This window comes from Stomoxys calcitrans, chromosome 1 (genome assembly GCF_963082655.1).
Source record: "Stomoxys calcitrans chromosome 1, idStoCalc2.1, whole genome shotgun sequence".
Classification (NCBI taxonomy): Eukaryota; Metazoa; Arthropoda; class Insecta; order Diptera; family Muscidae; genus Stomoxys; species Stomoxys calcitrans.
Genome location: NC_081552.1, coordinates 55,307,337 through 55,330,235, shown reverse-complemented (window position 1 = coordinate 55,330,235; position 22,899 = coordinate 55,307,337). Strand labels below are relative to the sequence as shown.

The following is a 22,899-nucleotide window of genomic DNA, read 5'->3' as shown; positions in this document are numbered from 1 at the left end:
TTCTTTCATTTGTGCATCGCCGTTGTTCCCTATAACAAAATAAAAACCGACCAATTAATCAAAATTAATATTAATAGCTTATAAATAGTCTACAATAAAACACATTTCAAAAGATTGGAATATCCGGTCTATGGACCGAGTAAATCAATGGACTCTTGTTGGTTTATAGCAAGGGGTAATAGTTGTTGTTGTTGTTGTTGTAGCAGTTTATTGTGTACTATCTTTCGTCTGCTTGATTCTGTTGAGTGTCAAGACCCAGGAACTCCGCGACTAAGATGGGGTGCGTCCACAGGGATCTGGGTCTGAGTCGAGTGGGTCTGGCCGGGCAGTTAAACAGGTGACGTGTATCGTGCGGTCCCTGGTTACAGTCGGGACATACATCTTGCACGTCGGCATCAATCCTAGCTCTGTGGGAATTGAGGCGGCTGCATCTGCCGGAACGTAATTGAGCCAGAATCACTCTGGTTTGCCGGGGGAGGTCGATTTCTTCGGGTGCAATGGGTGGCGGTCGTACTCCAAGGACTACATTCACCCGGTAGCCAGTTAACGCGTCTGCTACCGTGTCTGCATGAATGTTGTTCAGACCCGCTTGATATGCCGCTTGATCTAGAGGTTCTCTCTTATAGCGCTGGACCTCACGCTCTAGATCATGTAGATCTACCTTAAGGCTTCTGGGCGGTGGGTATCTATCCACAAGATGATGATTTGGATGATTTCTGCGATAACAGCCCAAAAGGTATTGCTTAGACAGCATGTAGTTATGTCTTCGCACTGGTAGGATCTTTGTCTCCTGGTGGAGGTGGTCCACATGAGAACTAAGGAGGCAGCCCGTCGCAGTTCGGAGGGCGGCATTCTGACAGATCTGAATATTATTCCACTGCGTGTCACAAAGCTGACGTGACCACACTGGCGCTGCATAACTTACCACAGACCGGCCAATTGCTTTGTACGTGGTCAACAAGGTTTCTTTGTCTGCACCCCAAGTGCTGCCAGCGAGTGACTTGAGGACCTTGTTTCTACTTTTGACTTTATTGCAGATTGCTGTGGCATGTGGGGAGAAAGTGTAGGAGCTGTCAAATGTGACGCCAAGTATTTTGGGACACTTGATGGTCGGAATCAATTCTCCATCGACCATCACAGTCAGCTCAGAATTCACCTCACGCGTATTTGTAGTGAACAGTGTGGCTGAAGATTTGGTGGCGGATATCTTCAGATTTCTTGCAGCGAAATATGAGGCAAGCTCGTTGAGGTAGACGTTCAACCTGTCGCAGATGTCATCAATGGGTGGGGGGCCTGATGCCAGGATCGTACAGTCGTCCGCATATGATACGATCTCTATGCCGTCTGGAGGAGGTGGGATGGAGGAAAGGTAGAGGTTAAACAGAGCCGGAGATATCACCCCGCCTTGGGGAACTCCCTGTTTCACTCTACGGTGTTTTGACTTCTTATCCCTAAATTCCACAAATGACTGGCGGCCACACAGATAATTCGCGACCCAACGTTTAAGGCCTGGCTGGAGGGACGTGTTGGCGATGTCCTCAAATAATTTGGCATGGCTGACCGTGTCGAATGCCTTCGATAGGTCCAATGCCACGAGGACCGTCCTATCACATGGCCTGGGTTGATTGAAGCCACGGCAAATGTGTGTGGTGATGGCATGCAAAGCTGTTGTTGTGCTGTGCAGTCTCCGAAATCCGTGTTGATGCTCGGCGAATGGAAATTCTCCTACGAGGCTCGGGAGGAGTAATGCCTCAAGCGTCTTAGCCACTGGTGAGAGAAGGGAGATCGGTCTGTACGACTCCCCCAAACTCGGGTCTTTACCAGGCTTCAGTAGCGGGATCACTCTGCCCATTTTCCAGACATCGGGAACTATAAGAGTGTTCAATGACAGGTTAAGGACAGTGGTAAGGTACTCAACTCCAGGTAAATCCAGATTCTTCAGCATCAATGTAGAGATTCCGTCGGGGCCCAACGCCTTGGAAGATTTGGCGCCACGGATGACATTCGTAACTTCGCCCACGGTAAATTGTGATGGCTGTTCATCGGCTCGGAGACCACGAATACGGCGAATGGCTCTCCTCCTTGCCCTGTCTCTCTCGGGATGCACGATAAATTGACGGTTGAACAACCTGGCGCATCTCTTCGGATCAGTCACGGTTAACTCGCCAAAAGTGACTGAGGTCCTGTCGTCCCGTTTACCGGGGTTCGAGAGAGACTTAACAGTGGCCCACAATTTGCCTGCACCGGTGCCTAAGTTACATTGCTCCAAGTGTTCCAGCCACAAATTCCGCTTATGTTCGTTGACTACCCTGTTTATTTCCAGATTCAGCTCGCTGATTCTGGGGTTAGCGGGGTCCATAGCACGAATCCCATCACGCTCGTCTGCGAGTACCACTGCTTGCGCCGGGAAATTGGGTCGCACTTGCGGTATTCGACCGGCTGGTATAAAGCGAGCGGCTGCTGCGTTGATGATGTCTCGGAATTTCCTCTCGGCCACAAGCACATCAGAGGGGGGTGGCAGTTCATTGAAGCGGCGATTGGTATACTCTCTGAAGCCAGTCCAATTGGCCTTCTTATAGTTGATGAACGTTCGGCGCTCAGAGGTTATGAAGTCGGGTGGTCGGTCGATGGTGAGGATTATGGGGAGGTGGTCTGACCCCAAAGAGATGACGGCTTGCCAGGATACGTCACTCAGGAGATCAGGGGATGCGATTGAGATGTCTGGCGAGCTGCTGCACCTCCTCGTAATCCTAGTGGGGGCATCCTCATTCACCGGTAATAGTATTTGTATATGATTTATTTTTCATATGACAAAAACAAAAAAGATTAATACTTACTTACTAAATAATCATCTATACAATTTAAAATGTATAACCTCCTCCAAAACCCCAAAAATAGGGTGTACGGGATTCAGTAGTATGTGCTATTGGACAACGTAATAAATATCTTTACTCATGATATACCAATCTCTGATAAGAAATTGAAGCAATTTTCTTGATGACAATGACATGTTCCATGAGTAGTAATTTTCGGTAATGACAAATCATAGATTTAGCGAAGAAGCAACCTACATTACATTGTCCTAGTTTGCTTTTGTGAATATTATATGAATGCACATGTTGTTACGGCTCCCAGATGTAGTTGGTGACTTTTTGCATTTTAAATCTGGTAATGACTACCCTCCCTTCTTTGATTAGGTATTTAAATCGTTTGCCTAACCACTGGATATTGAATTACAGCTGCAGTTTATCAATAATTTAGAAATATTGCATGGTCACCACTTCATTTAAGATAATTTAACAAGTCAAGAGTTGATAATGATGATAATGTTTAATCTGGGTGAAATATTATGTGGGTTCAAATATTAGTTGTCAAGTACATAAAATTGATACTACATTTTTGGATGGTGAAATTAATAACAATCACTTTTTCAAAATTGATGTTGTCAATTAAAATATCGTCCCATTACCGCCAAAAAGATGTAAGTGCTTGGACTTAAATTTAAAGTTTTTGGAAGTACAGTAGTCACCGGGACAATATAGGATGCATATTAAAGGCGTTTGAAAGAAAAGTACGCCAAAGAAACTCCCCAACACGGAATTATGTGTCGATTGTACGTAAAAACACGTTATGATTGGCCAGGCTTTAATTCGATAAAAAAAACAATATTTATACCACAAGAATTTTATTCGAGAAATCTTTAGACATATGTATATAGGTATTATTGGGTTGCCAAAAAAGTAATTGCTAATTTTTCATATAGTCGGTGTTGACAAATTTTAAGCAAATTTTAAGCATTAATCGAATTGGATCGTCATGCAACTGAGCGCGAGATAGCAGAGAAGTTAAATATACCAAAATCAACCGTTCATTACCACATAAAAAGTCTTGGACTGGTGAAAAAGCTTGATATTTGGGTACCACATGTATTGAAAGAAATGCATTTAACAAACCGAATCAACGCTTGTGATATGCACCTTAAACGCAATGAATTCGATCCGTTTTTAAAACGAATCATAACTGAAGATGAAAAATGGATTGTTTACAACAACGTTAGTCGAAAACGATCATGGTCCAAACAGGGTGAACCATCCAAGCTCAAACCACTTCAAAAGCTGATATCCACCAAAAGAAGGTTATGCTGACTGTTTGGTGGGATTGGAAGGGTGTGGTATATTTTGTGCTGCTTCCAAGGAACCAAACGATTAATTCGGATGTTTACTGTCAACAATTGGACAAATTGAATACAGCCATTAAGGAGAAGCGACCAGAGTTGGTCAATCGTAAAGGTGTCATATTCCACCAGGACAACGCTAGACCGCACACATCTTTGGTCACTCGCCAAAAACTGAGTGAGCTTGGCTGGGAACTTTTGATGCATCCACCATATAGCCCTGACCTTGCACCATCAGACTACCATTTATTTCGATCTTTGCAATTTCGGCAATGATGAGGCTATAAAATCGCACTTGGTTCAGTTTTTTGCAGATAAAGGCCAGAAGTTCTTAAATTTGCCAGGAAGATGGCAAAAGGTTAACGAACAAAATGGCAATTATATATTTGATTAGAGTTCATTCTAAGTTTTATTAAAAATGCATTTACTTTCTTTTAAAAAATCTGCAATTACTTTTTAGGCAACCCAATATATTACGTCCTGATCTAGACTATATCGGCCAAGAGTTTTGAGACGTCAAAAACAACACACAGTTTTAAATTTCGATTGATATCGGTTATTAAGTACAATTTGGGTCCATTCTTTCTACTTTTAATCGCAGATCGTTCTATACGGGAACTATATAAAAAAGTCCTACCTGGACCATATTCATGTTGAGGAACCTTACAAAAATCTCTGTTCTACATTTCACCGAAATCGGATAACAAATGCGCCTATTGTGGGCTTAAGACCATATATTTGGGAGATCGTCTATGCGGCAGCTATATCCAAATGTGGACTGAACTGGACCATATTCGGTCCGGATGTCATGAGGCTTTATACAATTCACTGTTCAGAAGAATCGGATAATAAATGCGGCTTTTATGAGCTTCAGGCCCTAAATGGGGAGATCTGTCTATACGACAGCTTTTTCCAAATATGGTCGGATATGGACGAAAGTTGGCATAAATGTGTAGGTATCTAATATGACTCTCTGTTCCAAATTGTATTCGGAATTAAATTGAGACTTCAAGCTCACTTTCAAACAATGGTATTAATCGCACTTACCTTTAAATTAGTTAAAACGATGTCATTTATGTGACAGCGAAAAAGATGTAAGTGCCAAAAAATACCGTTATCTTTATTTAAATGCACAAACATTTTTTACCACTATATATTGGGTTGCCCAAAAAGTAATTGCGGATTTTTTAAAAGAAAGTAAATACATTTTTAATAAAACTAAAGCAAGCTAAAAGTAACAGCTGATAACTGACAGAAGAAAGAATGCAATTACAGAGTCACAAGCTTTGAAAAAATTTGTCAACGCCGACTATATGGAAAATCCGCAATTACTTTTTGGGCAACCCAATACATAAACCAAAGAAGTGATACATATGTAAAAATCATATTTCAATCTAAGATATGCTATGATTTCCTCATTTTAAAGAAATGTTAAAGAGATCAATTCGGGTAATTATTGACTCTATATTGGAAATTTCGGTAGCCAGTGGATAGAAAACCTTGTAAAAATTTTTCAATACACGTTTTGGTATATCCCCCATTAAAACGGTTCCACTCCATTTTAGGGCTACCATGAAATGGGCTGTCAGATTATACTTGGTTTCGTTCGGTGTTGTTGTTGTAGCAGTGTATTGTACACTGAGGCGGCAACCCTTGCCGATGAAAATTTCCATCGGGTCAATCCGGTACGCACAACCGGCTGCCATGGGATTGAATCTGGTAATGCAAGCTCGTTCCAGTCGAAAGGACCGATTGCCGTGATAACAGTATGGTCATTGGTTATTTAAAGGCGCCAATAACTCACCTTGTCATATCGAGCATCATAGGCACTCACTATTTGTGCAAGAGTCGGTGCCGCCTGACCTCTCACTGAGACTCGCCGCTCGATACCGCTGAATGTCCGCGACTGCCATCATAGCTACTCCGTATGGAGCATTCCACTATCCGCAACCCGTGGACGCGCCCAGTAGCTCGCAGCTAAGTTTCTCGTAACAGCAATGAACACCACACAGATCGGACCTCAATGCTCCAGCCTGTGTGATGCTCACAGCTATACTGTGCCGGGTTCTAATACAATAAAGTCGAAGTGCGTGGTGGAGTGTGTGGAATCCCTGAATAGACCCCAGTTTCACAACATAATGCTAACATGGATTAGCGTATACGCCGACGCCGTATTGGCGCTTACCCCCTACTATATTCTTGTAATTTCTTCTTATGGGCTACCCATTCAACCTAAACCTAAACTATTAAATGATATGATATGATAAATTCCACAGAGAAATCATAGAATATAGGAAAAGCAGTTTTCTAAATATAAATTTTTAGTTTTGAAATTTGTTCAAACTTCAAATTTTATCAGCTGACACGAAAACGGAACGTAAAATTTTGTTTTTACTGAATTCTACTTTCCGGATTCCGTCGACAGACGCTTGGTAATCATTTGTATTTGTATTCATAAGCCAAAGCCAATCAGCTGGCACGTTTTCCTACATTTAAGGCCCGGTTATGCTCTCGTAAACATACCGTAAATGTAGAAAAGGTGTCAGCTGACTGGTTTTGGCTTATGAATACACATACAAATGTAAAACCTAAACTATTACCGAACATCTGACGACCGTAGAATTCGGTAAACATTCAGTAGCTGTCCACGCAACTCCCCCTTGTTAAATGCCCTCTCAATATTCAGAACGGCCGCCATCGCATACTCCTTCAGTTAGAGAGACGAGTCGACTTCTCGCATCACTGTGCGAAAGGGTATGTCTGAAGTTCTCCGACGTCAGAACTTCCCTCACCTTAAAGTATTTTTTGTTAATAAAATTGTTTTGTTTGAAATGTCAAATGCTACGTTTGGTAATAAGCATAATTGCAAAGAGGATTGAAATAACAGACATTTTTGTGCTCTCAAGATATTACAGCAAATGTCAAACTTAAAGATGTCGCTAATTATTTTATTTTTCTTTAAACAGCTCTGCTAACAAAATTTAGCAGAGCTGTTTTAATTTACAGCAAAAACAAAAGAAATAAAAATAAACATATTGGAAGCTACGACTGCCGAAACCCTATATACGTGCATTACGTCATAGTTTGCTTCATGGGAAAGGAAATAATGCACATTTAGAAAATGCAAACGACGCAAACTCCATGCCATAGAGACCAGAATTATGTTTGCGGCGTGTTCTTAGATAAATCTCATTTATCTATATACACAATCGCCACCAGATAGTTTATGTGCGAAGTTCAAATTCTTTACATGCCTGTTCCGATTTACGAAAACGAAAAAATGCATTTGTTTTAGTTCTTGCAAACCTTGTAACTTTGGTTTTTGAATGTATTCCCTAATCAAACCTCTATATATTGGGTTGCCCAAAAAGTAATTGCGGATTTTTTAAAAGAAAGTAAATGCATTTTTAATAAAACTTAGAATGAACTTTAATCAAATATACTTTTTTAACACTTTTTTTCTAAAGCAAGCTAAAAGTAACAGCTGATAACTGACAGAAGAAAGAATTCAATTACAGAGTCACAAGCTGTGAAAAAATTTGTCAACGCCGACTGTATGAAAAATCCGCACTTACTTTTTGGGCAACCCAATAGTAAGAGGAACCTCAAGTGATTTCAAATCTTAAAATAAAAGAATTTAGAAAATATAGATAAAACAATTTTTTTGCGAAATCGCAAACCGGAAAAGGCCTGATAATTTATCTATGTAATTGCTTCTTTACATTTATTCTACATTTATGAGAGCATAATCAGGCCTTAATAAAATTGCCTCTACACATTAACGGTATATTTTTTCTACATTTACGGTACATTGTCGAGAGCATAACCATTTTATCCTATTTTAAATACAGCAGATGTATGACTCTTGGGGCTTCACTTCTACACAGCTTGAGCTCGTACCTACTTCCAGCTGATAATCGCCAACAATCCTCACACGCATTAGCCACATTCAATGGGGAAATAGTTCTGGACCACGAGAAGATAGTTTGATGCGGTCGATCGATCACTCCACCCACTTTCAATAGAGTCAGATCTCCCAAACTAGACGAAGAATTGTATTGTGAACTAAAGGGTGATTTTTTGAGGTTAGGATTTTCATGCATTAGTATTTGACAGATCACGTGGGATTTCAGACATGGTGTCAAAGAGAAAGATGCTCAGTATGCTTTGACATTTCATCATGAATAGACTTACTAACGAGCAACGCTTGCAAATCATTGAATTTTATTACCAAAATCAGTGTTCGGTTCGAAATGTGTTCATTCACCGTAACGTTGCGTCCAACAGTATCTTTGAAAAAATACGGTCCAATGATTCCACCAGCGTACAAACCACACCAAACAGTGCATTTTTCGGGATGCATGGGCAGTTCTTGAACGGCTTCTGGTTGCTCTTCACTCCAAATGCGGCAATTTTGCTTATTTACGTAGCCATTCAACCAGAAATGAGCCTCATCGCTGAACGGTGAATGAACACATTTCGAACCGAACACTGATTTTGGTAATAAAATTCAATGATTTGCAAGCGATTTATAATATATACAGTGGCACAGAAAAGTCTAAATAGCCCACTCTGAAAACACGTTTTACAAAACGAAATATTGCATGTTGCTAAAAGTGTTCACCATGGTCACCCGTATTAAAAATAGTTAAAATTTATTCTATTCGGTTTATCCTTATTATGTAGCTGTCAGTTTACGAAGCTGCCATTTACGAAAAGATATGTAGACTTATCTGTGCCACTGTATATTGTAGATAATCAAACGTGGAAGTTAGAAACACACAGAGAGTTAAACAAGAATTTCCCCAGCATATAATTCTCTTCTTATCATGTTTCATCTTTACCTTTCTTAACTCTTTACATGAGTTCGTTTCTTTACAATAATCAAAAAATTTATATTGTGTTTCGTCATTCGAGTCATAAATCACTTATCGAGATAAGAAAATATTCAAAACTGTATGCATGGTAGGCTAATAATTATGTTATTCTACCATGACTGTATGTCAAAGTGTTACCATGCCGCATAGTTTCTTTCATTTGTGCATTGTCGTTGTTCCCTTTTACAAAAACCAATCCCATGGCAACCGGTTGTACGTACCGGATTGACCCGGCGAAGTCTTTCATCGGCAAGGGGTGTCGCCTCAATGTACAACACACTGCTACAACAACAACACCAACAACAAAATAAAAACCGTCCAATTAATAAAAATTAAATTTAGTAGCTAATAAATTGTCTACAATAAAACATATTTCAAAAGATTGGAATATCCGGTCTATGAAACGAGTCTTTTGTTGGTTTATGGTAAGGAATATTAAATTTGTATATGATTTATATTTCTTATGACATAAACAAAAAAAAATAATTATAATAATACTAACTAAATAATCATCTGTACAATCATCTATGATGTATTACCTCCTTCAAAACCTCAAGAATAGGGTGTATGGGATGGAGTTGCATGTGATAATGGGCAACATATTTAATAACTTCACTCATGTATAAACTCACTTGTGATAATAAAATGAAGCAAATTTCAAGTACATGTTCCATGAGTAGTAATTTTCGGTAATGACAAATCATAGATTTAGCGAAGAAGCAACCTACATTACATTGTCCTAGTTTACTTTTGTGAATATTATATGAATGCACATGTTGTTACGGCTCCCAGATGTAGTTGGTGACTTTTTGCATTTTAAATCTGGTAATGACTACCCTCCCTTCTTTGATTAGGTATTTAAATCGTTTGCCTAACCACTGGATATTGAATTACAGCTGCAGTTTATCAATAATTTAGAAATATTGCATGGTCACTACTTCATTTAAGATAACTTAACAGGTCATGAGTTGATAATGATGATAATGTCTAATCCGGATGAAATATAATGTGTGTGTTAAAATATTAGTTGTCAAGTACACAAAATCGATACGAAATTTTTGGACGGTGAAATGAATAACAATTAATTTTTCAAAATTGGTGTTGTCGATTAAAATATAATCATATTAGAAACAATGCTTATTTTTATACCCTCCACCATAGGAATACTAATTTCGTCATTCTGTTTGTAACTACTCGAAATATTCGTCTGAGACCCCATAAAGTATATATATTCTTGATCGTCGCGAAATTTTATGCCGATCTAGCCATGTCCGTCCGGCTGTCCGTCCGTCTGTCGAAAGCACGCTAACTTCCGAAGGAGTAAAACTAGCCGCTTGAAATTTTGCACAAATACTTCTTATTAGTGTAGGTCGGTTGGTATTGTAAATGGGCCATATCGGTCCATGTTTTGATATAGCTGCCATATAAACCGATCTTGGGTCTTGACTTCTTGAGCCTCTAGAGTGCGCAATTCTTATCCGATTGGAATGAAATTTTGCACGACGTGTTTTGTTATGATATCCAACAACTGTGCCAAATATAGTTCAAATCAGTCGATAACCTGATATAGCTGCCATATTAACCGATCTTGGGTCTTGACTTCTTGAGGCTCTAGAGTGCGCAATTCTTATCCGATTGCAATGAAATTTTGCACGACGTGTTTTGTTATGATATCCAACAACTGTGCCAAGTATGGTTCAAATCGGTCTATAACCTGTTATAGCTGCCATATAAACCGATCTTGGGTCTTGACTTCTTGAGCCTCTAGAGGGCGCAATTCTTATCCAATTGGAATGAAATTTTGCACGACGTGTTTTGTTTTGATATCCAACAACTTTGCCAAGTATAGTTTAAATCGGTCCATAACCTGATATAGCTGCCCTATCAACCGATCATGGGTCTTGACTTCTTGAGCCTCTAGAGTGCGCAATTCTTATCCGATTTGAATGAAATTTTGCACGTAGTGTTTTGGTATTACTTTCAACAACTATGCTAAGTATGATTCAAATCGGTTCATAATCAGGTATAGCTGTCATATAAACCGATCTTGGATCTTGACTTCTTGAGCCAAGTGATGGCGCAATTCTCATCCGATTTGGCTGAAATTTTGCATGAGGTGTTTTGTTATGACTTCCAATAGCTGTGCTAAGTATGGCGTAAATCGATATAGAACCTGATGTAGCTGCCGTATAAACCGATCTAGGATCTTGACTTCTCGAACCTCTAGAGGGCGCAATTCTCATCCGATTTGGCTGAAATTTTGTACAAGGCCTTCTCTCACGACCTTCAACATACGTGTCTAGTATGGTGTGAATCGATCAATAGCTTGATACAGCTCCCTATCTCCCGATTTTGTTTCTTGAGCCCTTACAAGGCGCAATTCTTATCCGAATGAACTGAAATATTACACAATGACTTCTACAATGTCAATCAGCATTCAATTATGGTTCGAATCGGACTATAACTTGATATAGCTCCAATAGGATAACAGTTCTTATTCAATATTCTATGTTTGTCTAAAAAGAGATACCGCGCATAGAACTCGACAAATGCGATCAATGGTGGAGGGTATATAAGATTCGGCCCGCCCGAACTTAGCACGCTCTTACTTGTTAAAGAAATATTAAAGAGATTAATTGGGGTACCAATTGGTTGTATAATGGAAATTTTGGTAGCCGGTGAATAGAAAACCTTAAATACACGTTTAAATACATCCCGCCATTAAAACGGCACCACCCCATTTTAAGGCTACCATGGAGTGGGCTGTCAGACTAAGCTTAGATTCGTTTCGTCGGTAGTAAATAGGAAATACGTCTGCCAACGAACTTGCTAGATCACTTATGGACAGCGTACACTTAATGGAATTGTAAAGCCCATCACTAGCAAGAAATTTGACGGAATTGAGCCGGCTGTCTAAATTGATTGACCGATGGATTGACCCGATGGAACCCTCATCGGCAAGGGCTGCCGCCTCAGTGTACGTGTTCGTCTTTTTTCGTCATGGGAGAGGCACATCCCGGAGTGCCTTCTCCCCACGCTTCTGGTCCGTGCCGGGATTGAAAAGAACCCCGGACCCTGGTTCTGTTCGGTTTGCCAGAACCGCCATCATCATCGGTCGGTGTCGGTGAGGTGTAACCGGTGCATGGAGTGGGTACATTTCCGATCTTGCTCTGGCCTCACTTCACTACGGGAGTATAGTCATACTGGCTATGTCGCAAGGTGCTGTGCGAACATATCCAGCAGTGGGTCACAAGCGTCGTCGTCGTCGGACTATGTGACCCCCCCTACCTCTCCCGTACGGTAATATACGCAACGGCAGCATCCTAGCCCTAATATTGCCAGGCCAGTGCCGGGAAGTGTATCGTTCTTGCAGTTAAACTGCAACGGACTTCGTGGCAAGATCAATGAGATCGTGGACTTTATGAATCGGAAGAGCATATTGGTCGCAGCGATCCAGGAGACAAAGCTGACCAACACCTGCAGCTTGCACAGTTGTCACGGTTACAATGTGTTACGTAAGGATCGCTCAAGGAATGGAGGTGGGGGATTGGCCTTCGTAATACACCATTCCGTGCAATATAGAACTATCTCGCCTGCGCTTGAAGCTAGTGACCCCTACAGCAGTCAGGTCTGGTATTGTCGAGATAGAGCTATACAACGTGTATATACCGCCGGTTGGTAGCTGTGTCTCGATTAATGGCCGGGTTTACAACCCCGACATAAGTGGGTTGCTATCTGGCCATAATTGTCTGGTTCTAGGGGACTTCAATGCGCATCACACGTGATGGCATTCTCCCCTAGGTAACGACCAGAGTGGCATAGCTTTGGCAGAGCAGATTGATAGCTCCACGTTTTGCACGGTGAATGAGGATGCCCCCACTAGGATTACGAGGAGGTGCAGCAGCTAGCCAGACATCTCAATTGCATCCCCTGATCTCCTGAGTGACGTCTCCTGGCAAGCCGTCATCTCTTTGGGGTCAGACCACCTCCCCATAATGCTCACCATCGACCGGCCACCCGACTTCATAACCTCTGAGCGCCGGACGTTCATCAATTATAAGAAGGCCGATTGGACTGGCTTCAGAGAGTATACCAATCGCCGCTTCAGTGAACTACCACTCCCCTCTGATGTACCTGTGGCCGAGAGGAAATTCCGAGACATTATTAACGCAGCAGCCGCTCGCTTTATACCAGCCGGTCGAATACCCCAAGTGGATACTCGCAGACGAGCGTGATGGGATTCGTGCTATGGACCCCGCTAACCCCAGAATCAGCGAGCTGAATCTGGAAATAAACAGGGTAGTCAACGAACATAAGCGGAATTTGTGGCTGGAACACTTGGAGCAATGTCAGCCATGCCAAATTACTTAGGCACCGGTGTAGGCAAACTGTGGGCCACTCTTAAGTCACTCTCGAACCCCGGTAGACGGGATGACAGGACCGCAGTCACTTTTGGCGAAATAACCGTGACTGATCCGCCAGGTTGTTCAACCGTCAATTTATTGTGCATCCCGAGAGAGACAGGGCAAGGAGGAGAGCCATTCGCCGTATTCGTGATCTCCGAGCCGATGGACAGCCATTACAATTTACCGTGGGCGAAGTTACGAATGTCATCCGTGACACCAAATCTTCTAAGGCGTTGGGCCCCGACGGAATCTCTACATTGATGTTAAAGAATCTGGATTCACCTGGAGTTGAGTACCTTACCACTGTCCTCAACCTGTCATTGAACACTCTTATAGTTCTCGATGTCTGGAAAATGGGCAGAGTGATCCCGCTACTGAAGCCTGGAAAAGACCCGAGTTTGGGGGAATCGTACAGACCGATCTCCCTTCTCTCACCAGTGGCAAAGACGCTTGAGGATTACTCCTCCCGAGCCTCGTAAAATAATTTCCATTCGCCTAGCATCAACATGGATTTCGGAGACTGCACAGCACAACAACAGCTTTGCATGCCATCACCGCACACATTTGCCGTGGCTTCAATCAGACCAGGCCATGTGATAGGACGGTCCTCGTGGCACTGGACCTATCGAAGGCATTCGACACGGTCAGCCATGCCAAATTATTTGAGGACATCGCCAACACGTCCCTCCAGCCAGTCCTGAAACGATGGGCCGCAAATTATCTGTGTGGTCGCCAGTCATTTGTGGAATTTAGGGATAAGAAGTCGAAACACCGTAGAGTGAAACAGAGAGTTCCCCAAGGTGGGGTGATATCTCCGGCACTGTTTAACCTCTACCTATCCTCCATTCCACCCCCTCCAGACGGCATAGAGATCGTATCATATGCGGACGAATGTACGATCATGGCTTCAGGCCACCCACCCATTGATGATGTCTGCGATAGGTTGAACGTCTACCTCAACGAGCTTGCCTCATATTTCGCTGCAAGAAATCTGTAGATATCCTCCACCAAATCTTCAGCCACACTGTTCACTACAAATACGCGTGAGGTGAATACTGAGCTGCCTGTGATGGTCGATGGAGAAATGATTCCGACCATCAAGTGTCCCAAAATACTTGGCGTCAAATTCGCAGCTCTTACACATTCTCCTCACATGCCACAGCAATCTGTGATAAAGTCAAAAGTAGAAACAAGGTCCTCAAGCCACTTGCTGGCAGCACTTGGGGTCCAGACAAAGAAATCTTGTTGACCACGTACAAAGCAATTGGCCGGTCTGTGGTAAGTTATGCAGCGCCAGTGTGGTCTCGTCAACTTTGTGACACGCAGTGGAATAATATTCAGATCTGTCAGAATGCCGCCCTCCGAACTGCTACAGGCTGTCTCCTCAGTTCTCATGTGGACCACCTCCATCAGGAGACAAAGATCCTACCAGTCCGAAGACAAAACTACATGCTGTCTAAGCAATACTTTTTGGGCTGTTATCGCAAAAACCATCCAAATCATCATCTTGTGGATAGATACCCACCGCCCAGAAGCCTTAAGGTAGATCTACACGATCTAGAGCGTGAGGTTCAACGCTACAAGAGAGAACCTTTAGATCACGCGGCATATCAAGCAGGTCTAAACAACATTCATGCAGACACGGTAGCAGATGCGGTAATTGGCTACCGGGTGAATGTAGTCCTTGGAGTACGACCGCCACCCATTGCACCCGATGAAATCGACCTCCCCCGGCAAGCCAGAGTGGTTCTGGCTCAATTACGTTCCGGCAGATGCAGCCGTCTCAATTCCCACAGAGCTAGGATTGATGCCGACGTGCAAGATGTATGTCCCGATTGTAACCAGGGACCGCACGATACACGTAACCTGTTTAACTGCCCGGCCAGACCCACAAGACTCAGACCAAGATCCCTGTGGACGCACCCCATCTTACTCGCAGAGTTTCTGGGTCTCGACACTCAACAAAATCAAGCAGACGAAAGATAGAACACAATAAACTGCTACAACAACAACAACAAAACTCACACATTGTTGGCCACCCTAGAGCAGAGGTTTGTCTATGACACTAAAGCCCTTGGCTGGAAATTAAATGCTGTTAGATCGAAAAAGAAGAGATTGAGAAAACGACAGCAGTGAGTTGCTTCTCAAACAGGCAAAATCTTCGTGTGTCAAAGTACACACGATTTGCTCTGGTGTTAGAGCGATATCAAGATATGGTCCGGTTTGGACCCCAATTAAATTATATGTTGGAGACCAGTGTAAAATGTCAGTCAATTCGAATAAGAATTGCGCCCTTTGGGGGCTTAAGAAGTAAAATAGAGAGATCGATTTATATGGGAGCTGTATCAGACTATAGACCGATTCAGACCATAATAAACACGTATGTTGATGGTCATAAGACGATCAGTCGTACAAAATTTCAGGCAAATCGGATAATAATTGCGACCTCTAGAGGCTCAAGAAGTCAAGATCCCAGATCGGTTTACATGGCAGCTATATCAGGTTATGAACCGATTCATACCTTATTGGGCACAGTTGTTGGATATCATAACAAAATACTTTGTGCAAAAATTCATTCAAATCGGATAATAATTGCGCCCTCTAGAGCTCAAGAAGTCAAGACCCAAGATCGGTTTATATGACAGCTATATCAGGTATGAACCGATTTGAACCATACTTGACACAGTTGTTGGCTTTCATAACAAAATACTTTGTGCAAAAATTCATTCAAATCGGATAAGAATTGCGCCCTCTAGAGGCTCAAGAAGTCAAGACCCAAGATCGGTTTATATGGCAGTTATATCAGGTTATGAACCGATTTGAACTATGCTTAACGCAGTTGTTGGATATCATTAAAAGAACACGTCGTGCAAAATTTCATTCCAATCGGATAAGAATTGCGCAATCTAGAGGCTCAAGAAGTCAAGACCCAAGATCGGTTTATATGACAGCTATATCAGGTTATGAACCGATTTGAACCATACTTGACACAATTGTTGGCTTTCATAACAAAATACTTTGTGCAAAAATTCATTCAAATCGGATAAGAATTGCGCCCTCTAGAGGCTCAAGAAGTCAAGACCCAAGATCGGTTTATATGGCAGTTATATCAGGTTATGAACCGATTTGAACTATGCTTAACGCAGTTGTTGGATATCATTAAAAGAACACGTCGTGCAAAATTTCATTCCAATCGGATAAGAATTGCGCAATCTAGAGGCTCAAGAAGTCAAGACCTAAGATCGGTTTATATGGCAGCTATATCAGGTTATGGACCGATTTGAACCATACTTGTTGGATATCATAAAAAAAACACGTTGTGCAAAATTTCATTCCAATCGGATAAGAATTGCGCACTCTAGAGGCTCAAGAAGTCAAGACCCAAGATCGGTTTATATGGCAGTTATATCAGGCTATGAACCGATTTGAACTATACTTAACGCAGTTGTTGGATATCATTAAAAGAACACGTCGTGCAAAATTTCATTCCAATCGGATAAGAATTGCGCACTCTAGAGGCTCAAGAAGTCAAGACCCAAGATCGGTTTATATGGCAGCTATATCAAAACATGGACCGATATGGCCCATTTACAATACCAACCGACCTACACTAATAAGAAGTATTTGTGCAAAATTTCAAGCGGCTAGCTTTACTCCTTTGGAAGTTAGCGTGCTTTCGACTGACAGACGGACGGACAGACGGACGGACATGGCAAGATCGACATAAAATGTCATGTCTATCAAGAATATATATACTTTATGGGGTCTTAGACGAATATTTCGAGGAGTTACAAACAGAATGACGAAGGGTATAAAAATAGTGTGCAAACGAAGGAAGAAAGTGAAAATTTGGTGTTTAACTTGTCTACAAGTATTAAGTGGTCTACTCTACCAAATGCTTTAGTTAAATCTAAAATAACAAGCGGACCAATATTATGGTTAAGAGCGTAAAGAGCAGCTCTAATACCGTCCGTTAGATTTAACAAATGTGTAGTAGTACCAAAATAAATCAGTCTAAATCGATATTGCGATGCATTAAGCAAACATTAAGGTCAGATCTGTGTGGTATTCATCGCTCTCACGAGAAGCTTAGTGGCGAGCTACCAGACACGTCCACAGGTTGCGAATATTGGAATGCTGCATACAGAGTAGCTAAAATCGCTTACAGAATACTTTATCGTTTTGATGATAGTTTCTCGGATATCTAATTTTTGTTCGTAGCATAGTTCACAATATAATCAGTCCCACTGTGCTACTTTAGTATGTTGATGCCGTAGCTATGTTAGGTTTTTATACACTTCAAGAACAATCAGTAATAAATAAATAACTGTGGGTTTGGGTGTATTTGTACCGGTTCTGTGGATGTACGTTGTGCAATCTTAAGTGCGAGCAACACAATAAAACTGATAAAAAAAAGTTTAATAAATATATATTTGCCTTTATATGGGCTAGAAAGAAGTGGCCACTAAATTGAATGTCGCAATATATTCACTCGCTAAAGCATTTAAAATTACTTTTTACTTACACCCCAAGTTCCCAGCCCTAAAATAGGCATGGGATGACCACTATTCAACATAACATTTGGTACATTCACCATTTCCAACTTATTTAAACAATTTAGGAGGATTTTTAAATATTTGATTTGCTACTGGCACGTTAACACACCGGTAATATTTCCGAATAAATGAAATAGCGGGTCAGCTGTGGGCTTTTATATTCTTAGTTGAAGTAGGGATCCCAAAGTCGACTTTCGACTAGTCGATTAGTCGACTTTTTGTGTAAAAATTCGAAAAGTCGAAGTCGACTTTCAATGATTAAAAAGTCAAATAATCGATTTTGAAGTCCAAAAGAAAGTTGCAGAGAAATATTAGTTTAAAATTTAGCAAACAACATTTTCTTGGCATGGTAAAAGTATATTCCAATCCATGGGCGACTCGAACAATGTTTTACAGTAGCTTCCATAGAAGGGTACATTTCACAAATAGAGATTTTTGCACCAAATTCAGCGAAGTCAAGTTGGAATTTAGAATAGGTAGACTCCGATTTCACCGTAGCGCAGAGGTTAGCATGTCCGCTTATGACGCTGAACGCCTGAATTCGAATCCTGGTGATACCATCAAAAATAATTTCTTTTTCATCGGTGGTTTTCCCCTCCCTATGCTGGCAACATTTGTGAGGTACAATACCATGTAAAACTTCTCTCCAAAGAGGTGTCGCACTGCGGCACGCCGTTCGGACTCGGCTATAAAAAGGAGGTCGCTTATCATTGAGCTTAAACTTGAATCGGACTGCACAAATTGATATGTGAGAAGTTTACCCCTGTTCCTTAATAGAATGCTCATGTGCAAAATTTGTAAATTTGTAGACTCCGATTTGGGGAAGGCGGTCTGTTTTCAAGTTTAATTTCATTTTTGAAAAATTGTCTTTGTTAATGTCGGATGCATAAAATCGGATAAAATATAGATGATTTTGTGTTTCTTCTGGGGTTTTACAGAGGAAGTAATTTCTCAATTATAAAAGTTCGTTACTCATATGTGCAATAAAATGTGACGTTCTATTTGGAATTTAACATTCAGAGCAACACTAGTTGAAAGTTGTCTAGGTCATTCCCATGGCAGCCGGTTGTACGCACCGGATTGACCCGATGGAATCTTCATCGGCAAGGACTGCCGCCTCAGTGTACGTGTTCGTCTTTTTTCGTCATGGGAGAGGCACATCCCGGAGTGCCTTCTCCGTATGCTTCTGGTCCGTGCCGGGATTGCAAAGAAAACCCGGACCCTGGTTCTGTTCCGTTTGCCAGAACCGCCTTCATCATCGGTCAGTGTCGGTGAGGTGTAACCGGTGCTTGGAGTGGGTACATTTCCGTTCTTGCTCTGGCCTAACTTCGCTACGGGAGTATAGTCATACTGGCTATGTCGCTAGGTGCTGTGCGAATATAGCCAGCAGTGGGTCACAAGCGTCGCCGTCGTCGCCTTCGGCGTCCTCGTCGTCGGAATATGTGACCCCCCCGACCTCTCCCGTACGGCAATTTATGCAACGACAGCACCCTAGCCCTACTATTGCCAGGCCAGTGTCGGGAAATGTATCGTTCTTGCAGTTAAACTGCAATGGACTGCGAGGCAAGATTGATGAGATTGTAGATTTTATGAGTCGGAAGAGCATATCGGTCGCAGCGATCCAGGAGACAAAGCTGACTAACACCTGCAGCTTGCACAGTTGTCACGGCTACAATGTGCTACGTAAGGATCGCTCAAGGAATGGAGGTGGGGGATTGGCCTTCGTTATACACCATTCCGTGCAGTATAGACCTATCTCGCCTGCGCTTGACGCTAGTGACCCATACATGGAATGTATGGGGGTAGCAGTCAGGTCTGGTACTGCCGAGATAGAGATATACAACGTGTATATACCGCCGGTTGGTAGCTGTGTCCCGATTAATGGCCAGGCCTACAGCCCCGACATAAGTGGGTTGCTATCTGGCCATAGTCGTCTGGTTCTGGGGGATTTTAATGCACATCACTCGTCATGGCATTCTCCCCTAGGTAACGACCAGCGTGGCATAGCTTTGGCAGAGCAGATAGATAGCTCCACGTTTTGCACGGTGAATGAGGATGCCCTCACTAGGATTACGAGGAGGTGCAGCAGCTCGCCAGACATCTCCATGACATCCCCTGATCTCCTGAGTGACGCATCCTGGCAAGCCGTCATCTCTTTGGGGTCAGACCACCTCCCCATAATCCTCACCATCGACCGACCACCCGACTTCATAACCTCTGAGCGCCGGACGTTCATCAATTACAAGAAGGCCAATTGGACTGGCTTCAGAGAGTATACCAATCGCCGCTTCAATGAACTGCCACCCCCCTCTGATGTGCTTGTGGCCGAGAGGAAATTCCGAGACATCATCAACGCAGCAGCCGCTCGCTTTATACCAGCCGGTCGAATACCCCAAGTGCGACCCAATTTCCCGGCGCAAGCAGTGGTACTCGCAGACGAGCGTGATGGGATTCGTGCTATGGACCCCGCTAACCCCAGAATCAGCGAGCTGAATCTGGAAATAAACAGGGTAGTCAACGAACATAAGCGGAATTTGTGGCTGGAACACTTGGAGCAATGTAACTTAGGCACCGGTGCAGGCAAATTGTGGGCCACTGTTAAGTCTCTCTCGAACCCCGGTAGACGGGACGACAGGACCGCAGTCACTTTTGGCGAGTTAACCGTGACTGATCCGAAGAGATGCGCCAGGTTGTTCAACGGTCAATTTATTGTGCATCCCGAGAGAGACAGGGCAAGGAGGAGAGCCATTCGCCGTATTCGTGTTCTCCGAGCCGATGAACAGCCATCACAATTTACCGTGGGCGAAGTTACGAATGTCATCCGTGGCGCCAAACCTTCCAAGGCGTTGGGCCCCGACGGAATCTCTACGTTGATGCTGAAGAATCTGGATTTACCTGGAGTTGAGTACCTTACCACTGTCCTTAACCTGTCATTGAACACTCTTATAGTTCCCGATGTCTGGAAAATGGGCAGAGTGATCCCGCTACTGAAGCCTGGTAAAGACCCGAGTTTGGGGGAGTCGTACAGACCGATCTCCCTTCTCTCACCAGTGGCTAAGACGCTTGAGGCATTACTCCTCCCGAGCCTCGTAGGAGAATTTCCATTCGCCGAGCATCAACACGGATTTCGGAGACTGCACAGCACAACAACAGCTTTGCATGCCATCACCACACACATTTGCCGTGGCTTCAATCAACCCAGGCCATGTGATAGGACGGTCCTCGTGGCACTGGACCTATCGAAGGCATTCGACACGGTCAGCCATGCCAAATTATTTGAGGACATCGCCAACACGTCCCTCCAGCCAGGCCTGAAACGTTGGGTCGCGAATTATCTGTGTGGCCGCCAGTCATTTGTGGAATCTAGGGATAAGAAGTCAAAACACCGTAGAGTGAAACAGGGAGTTCCCAAAGGTGGGGTGATATCTCCGGCTCTGTTTAACCTCTACCTATCCTCCATCCCACCCCCTCCAGACGGCATAGAGATCGTATCATATGCGGACGACTGTACGATCATGGCATCAGGCCCCCCACCCATTGATGACATCTGCGATAGGTTGAACGTCTACCTCAACGAGCTTGCCTCATATTTCGCTGCAAGAAATCTGAAGATATCCTCCACCAAATCTTCAGCCACACTGTTCACTACAAATACGCGTGAGGTGAATTCTGAGCTGACTGTGATGGTCGATGGAGAAATGATTCCGACCATCAAGTGTCCCAAAATACTTGGCGTCACATTTGACAGCTCCTACACTTTCTCCCCACATGCCACAGCAATTTGCAATAAAGTCAAAAGTAGAAACAAGGTCCTCAAGTCACTCGCTGGCAGCACTTGGGGTGCAGACAAAGAAACCTTGTTGACCACGTACAAAGCAATTAGCCGGTCTGTGGTAAGTTATGCAGCGCCAGTGTGGTCACGTCAACTTTGTGACACGCAGTGGAATAATATTCAGATCTGTCAGAATGCCGCCCTCCGAACTGCGACGGGCTGTCTCCTTAGTTCTCATGTGGACCACCTCCATCAGGAGACAAAGATCCTACCAGTGCGAAGACATAACTACATGCTGTCTAAGCAATACCTTTTGGGCTGTTATCGCAGAAATCATCCAAATCATCATCTTGTGGATAGATACCCACCGCCCAGAAGCCTTAAGGTAGATCTACACGATCTGGAGCGTGAGGTCCAGCGCTACAAGAGAGAACCTCTAGATCAAGCGGCATATCAAGCGGGTCTGAACAACATTCATGCAGACACGGTAGCAGACGCGTTAATTGGCTACCGGGTGAATGTAGTCCTTGGAGAACGACCGCCACCCATTGCACCCGAAGAAATCGACCTCCCCCGGCAAACCAGAGTGGTTCTGGCTCAATTACGTTCCGGCAGATGCAGCCGCCTCAATTCCCACAGAGCTAGGATTGATGCCGACGTGCAAGATGTATGTCCCGATTGTAACCAGGGACCGCACGATACACGTCACCTGTTTAACTGCCCGGCCAGACCCACTCGACTCAGACCCAGATCCCTGTGGACGCATCCCATCTTAGTCGCGGAGTTCCTGGGTCTTAACACTCAACAGAATCAAGCAGACGAAAGATAGTACACAATAAACTGCTACAACAACAACAACAAAGTTGTCTAGGTAGTATACAATAAAATTCAACAACAAAAAAGGCAAAGTAAACGTAAATTTGGAAACTTCTACAATAAGGCATTTTGGCTTTAAGATAGCGGGATGGTTTTGATACAAAAAATTCGCCAATTGCATTTGAAATTTTTCCCAATAATCATTATATCTTCATGGCAAAAGTCTACGATTTATAGGAAATAGACAATTATTTAGAAAATTTTGGAAAATTTTGACAAAAAGTCGTCTACTGTTTGC

General features: G+C 42.9%; 1 protein-coding gene across 2 annotated transcripts in view; it reads right to left on the bottom strand.

The window, feature by feature from the left end:
• The window catches only part of LOC106094588 (aldo-keto reductase family 1 member B1), a 36,859-nt gene extending 18,683 nt beyond the window's left edge, over positions 1-18,176 (bottom strand). Inside the window, exon 1 of one of the 2 annotated variants that reach the window (XR_009396448.1) lies at positions 17,983-18,176. Coding sequence is in view for 1 of the 2 variants with exons in the window: in XM_059360406.1 (XP_059216389.1) it covers positions 17,983-18,054 (72 nt within the window). In the remaining variant the exon portion in view is untranslated. The remainder of the gene's footprint in view (positions 1-17,982) is intronic. The other variant, XM_059360406.1, reaches the window with a different exon arrangement.
• Positions 18,177-22,899: the final 4,723 nt, after the last annotated feature.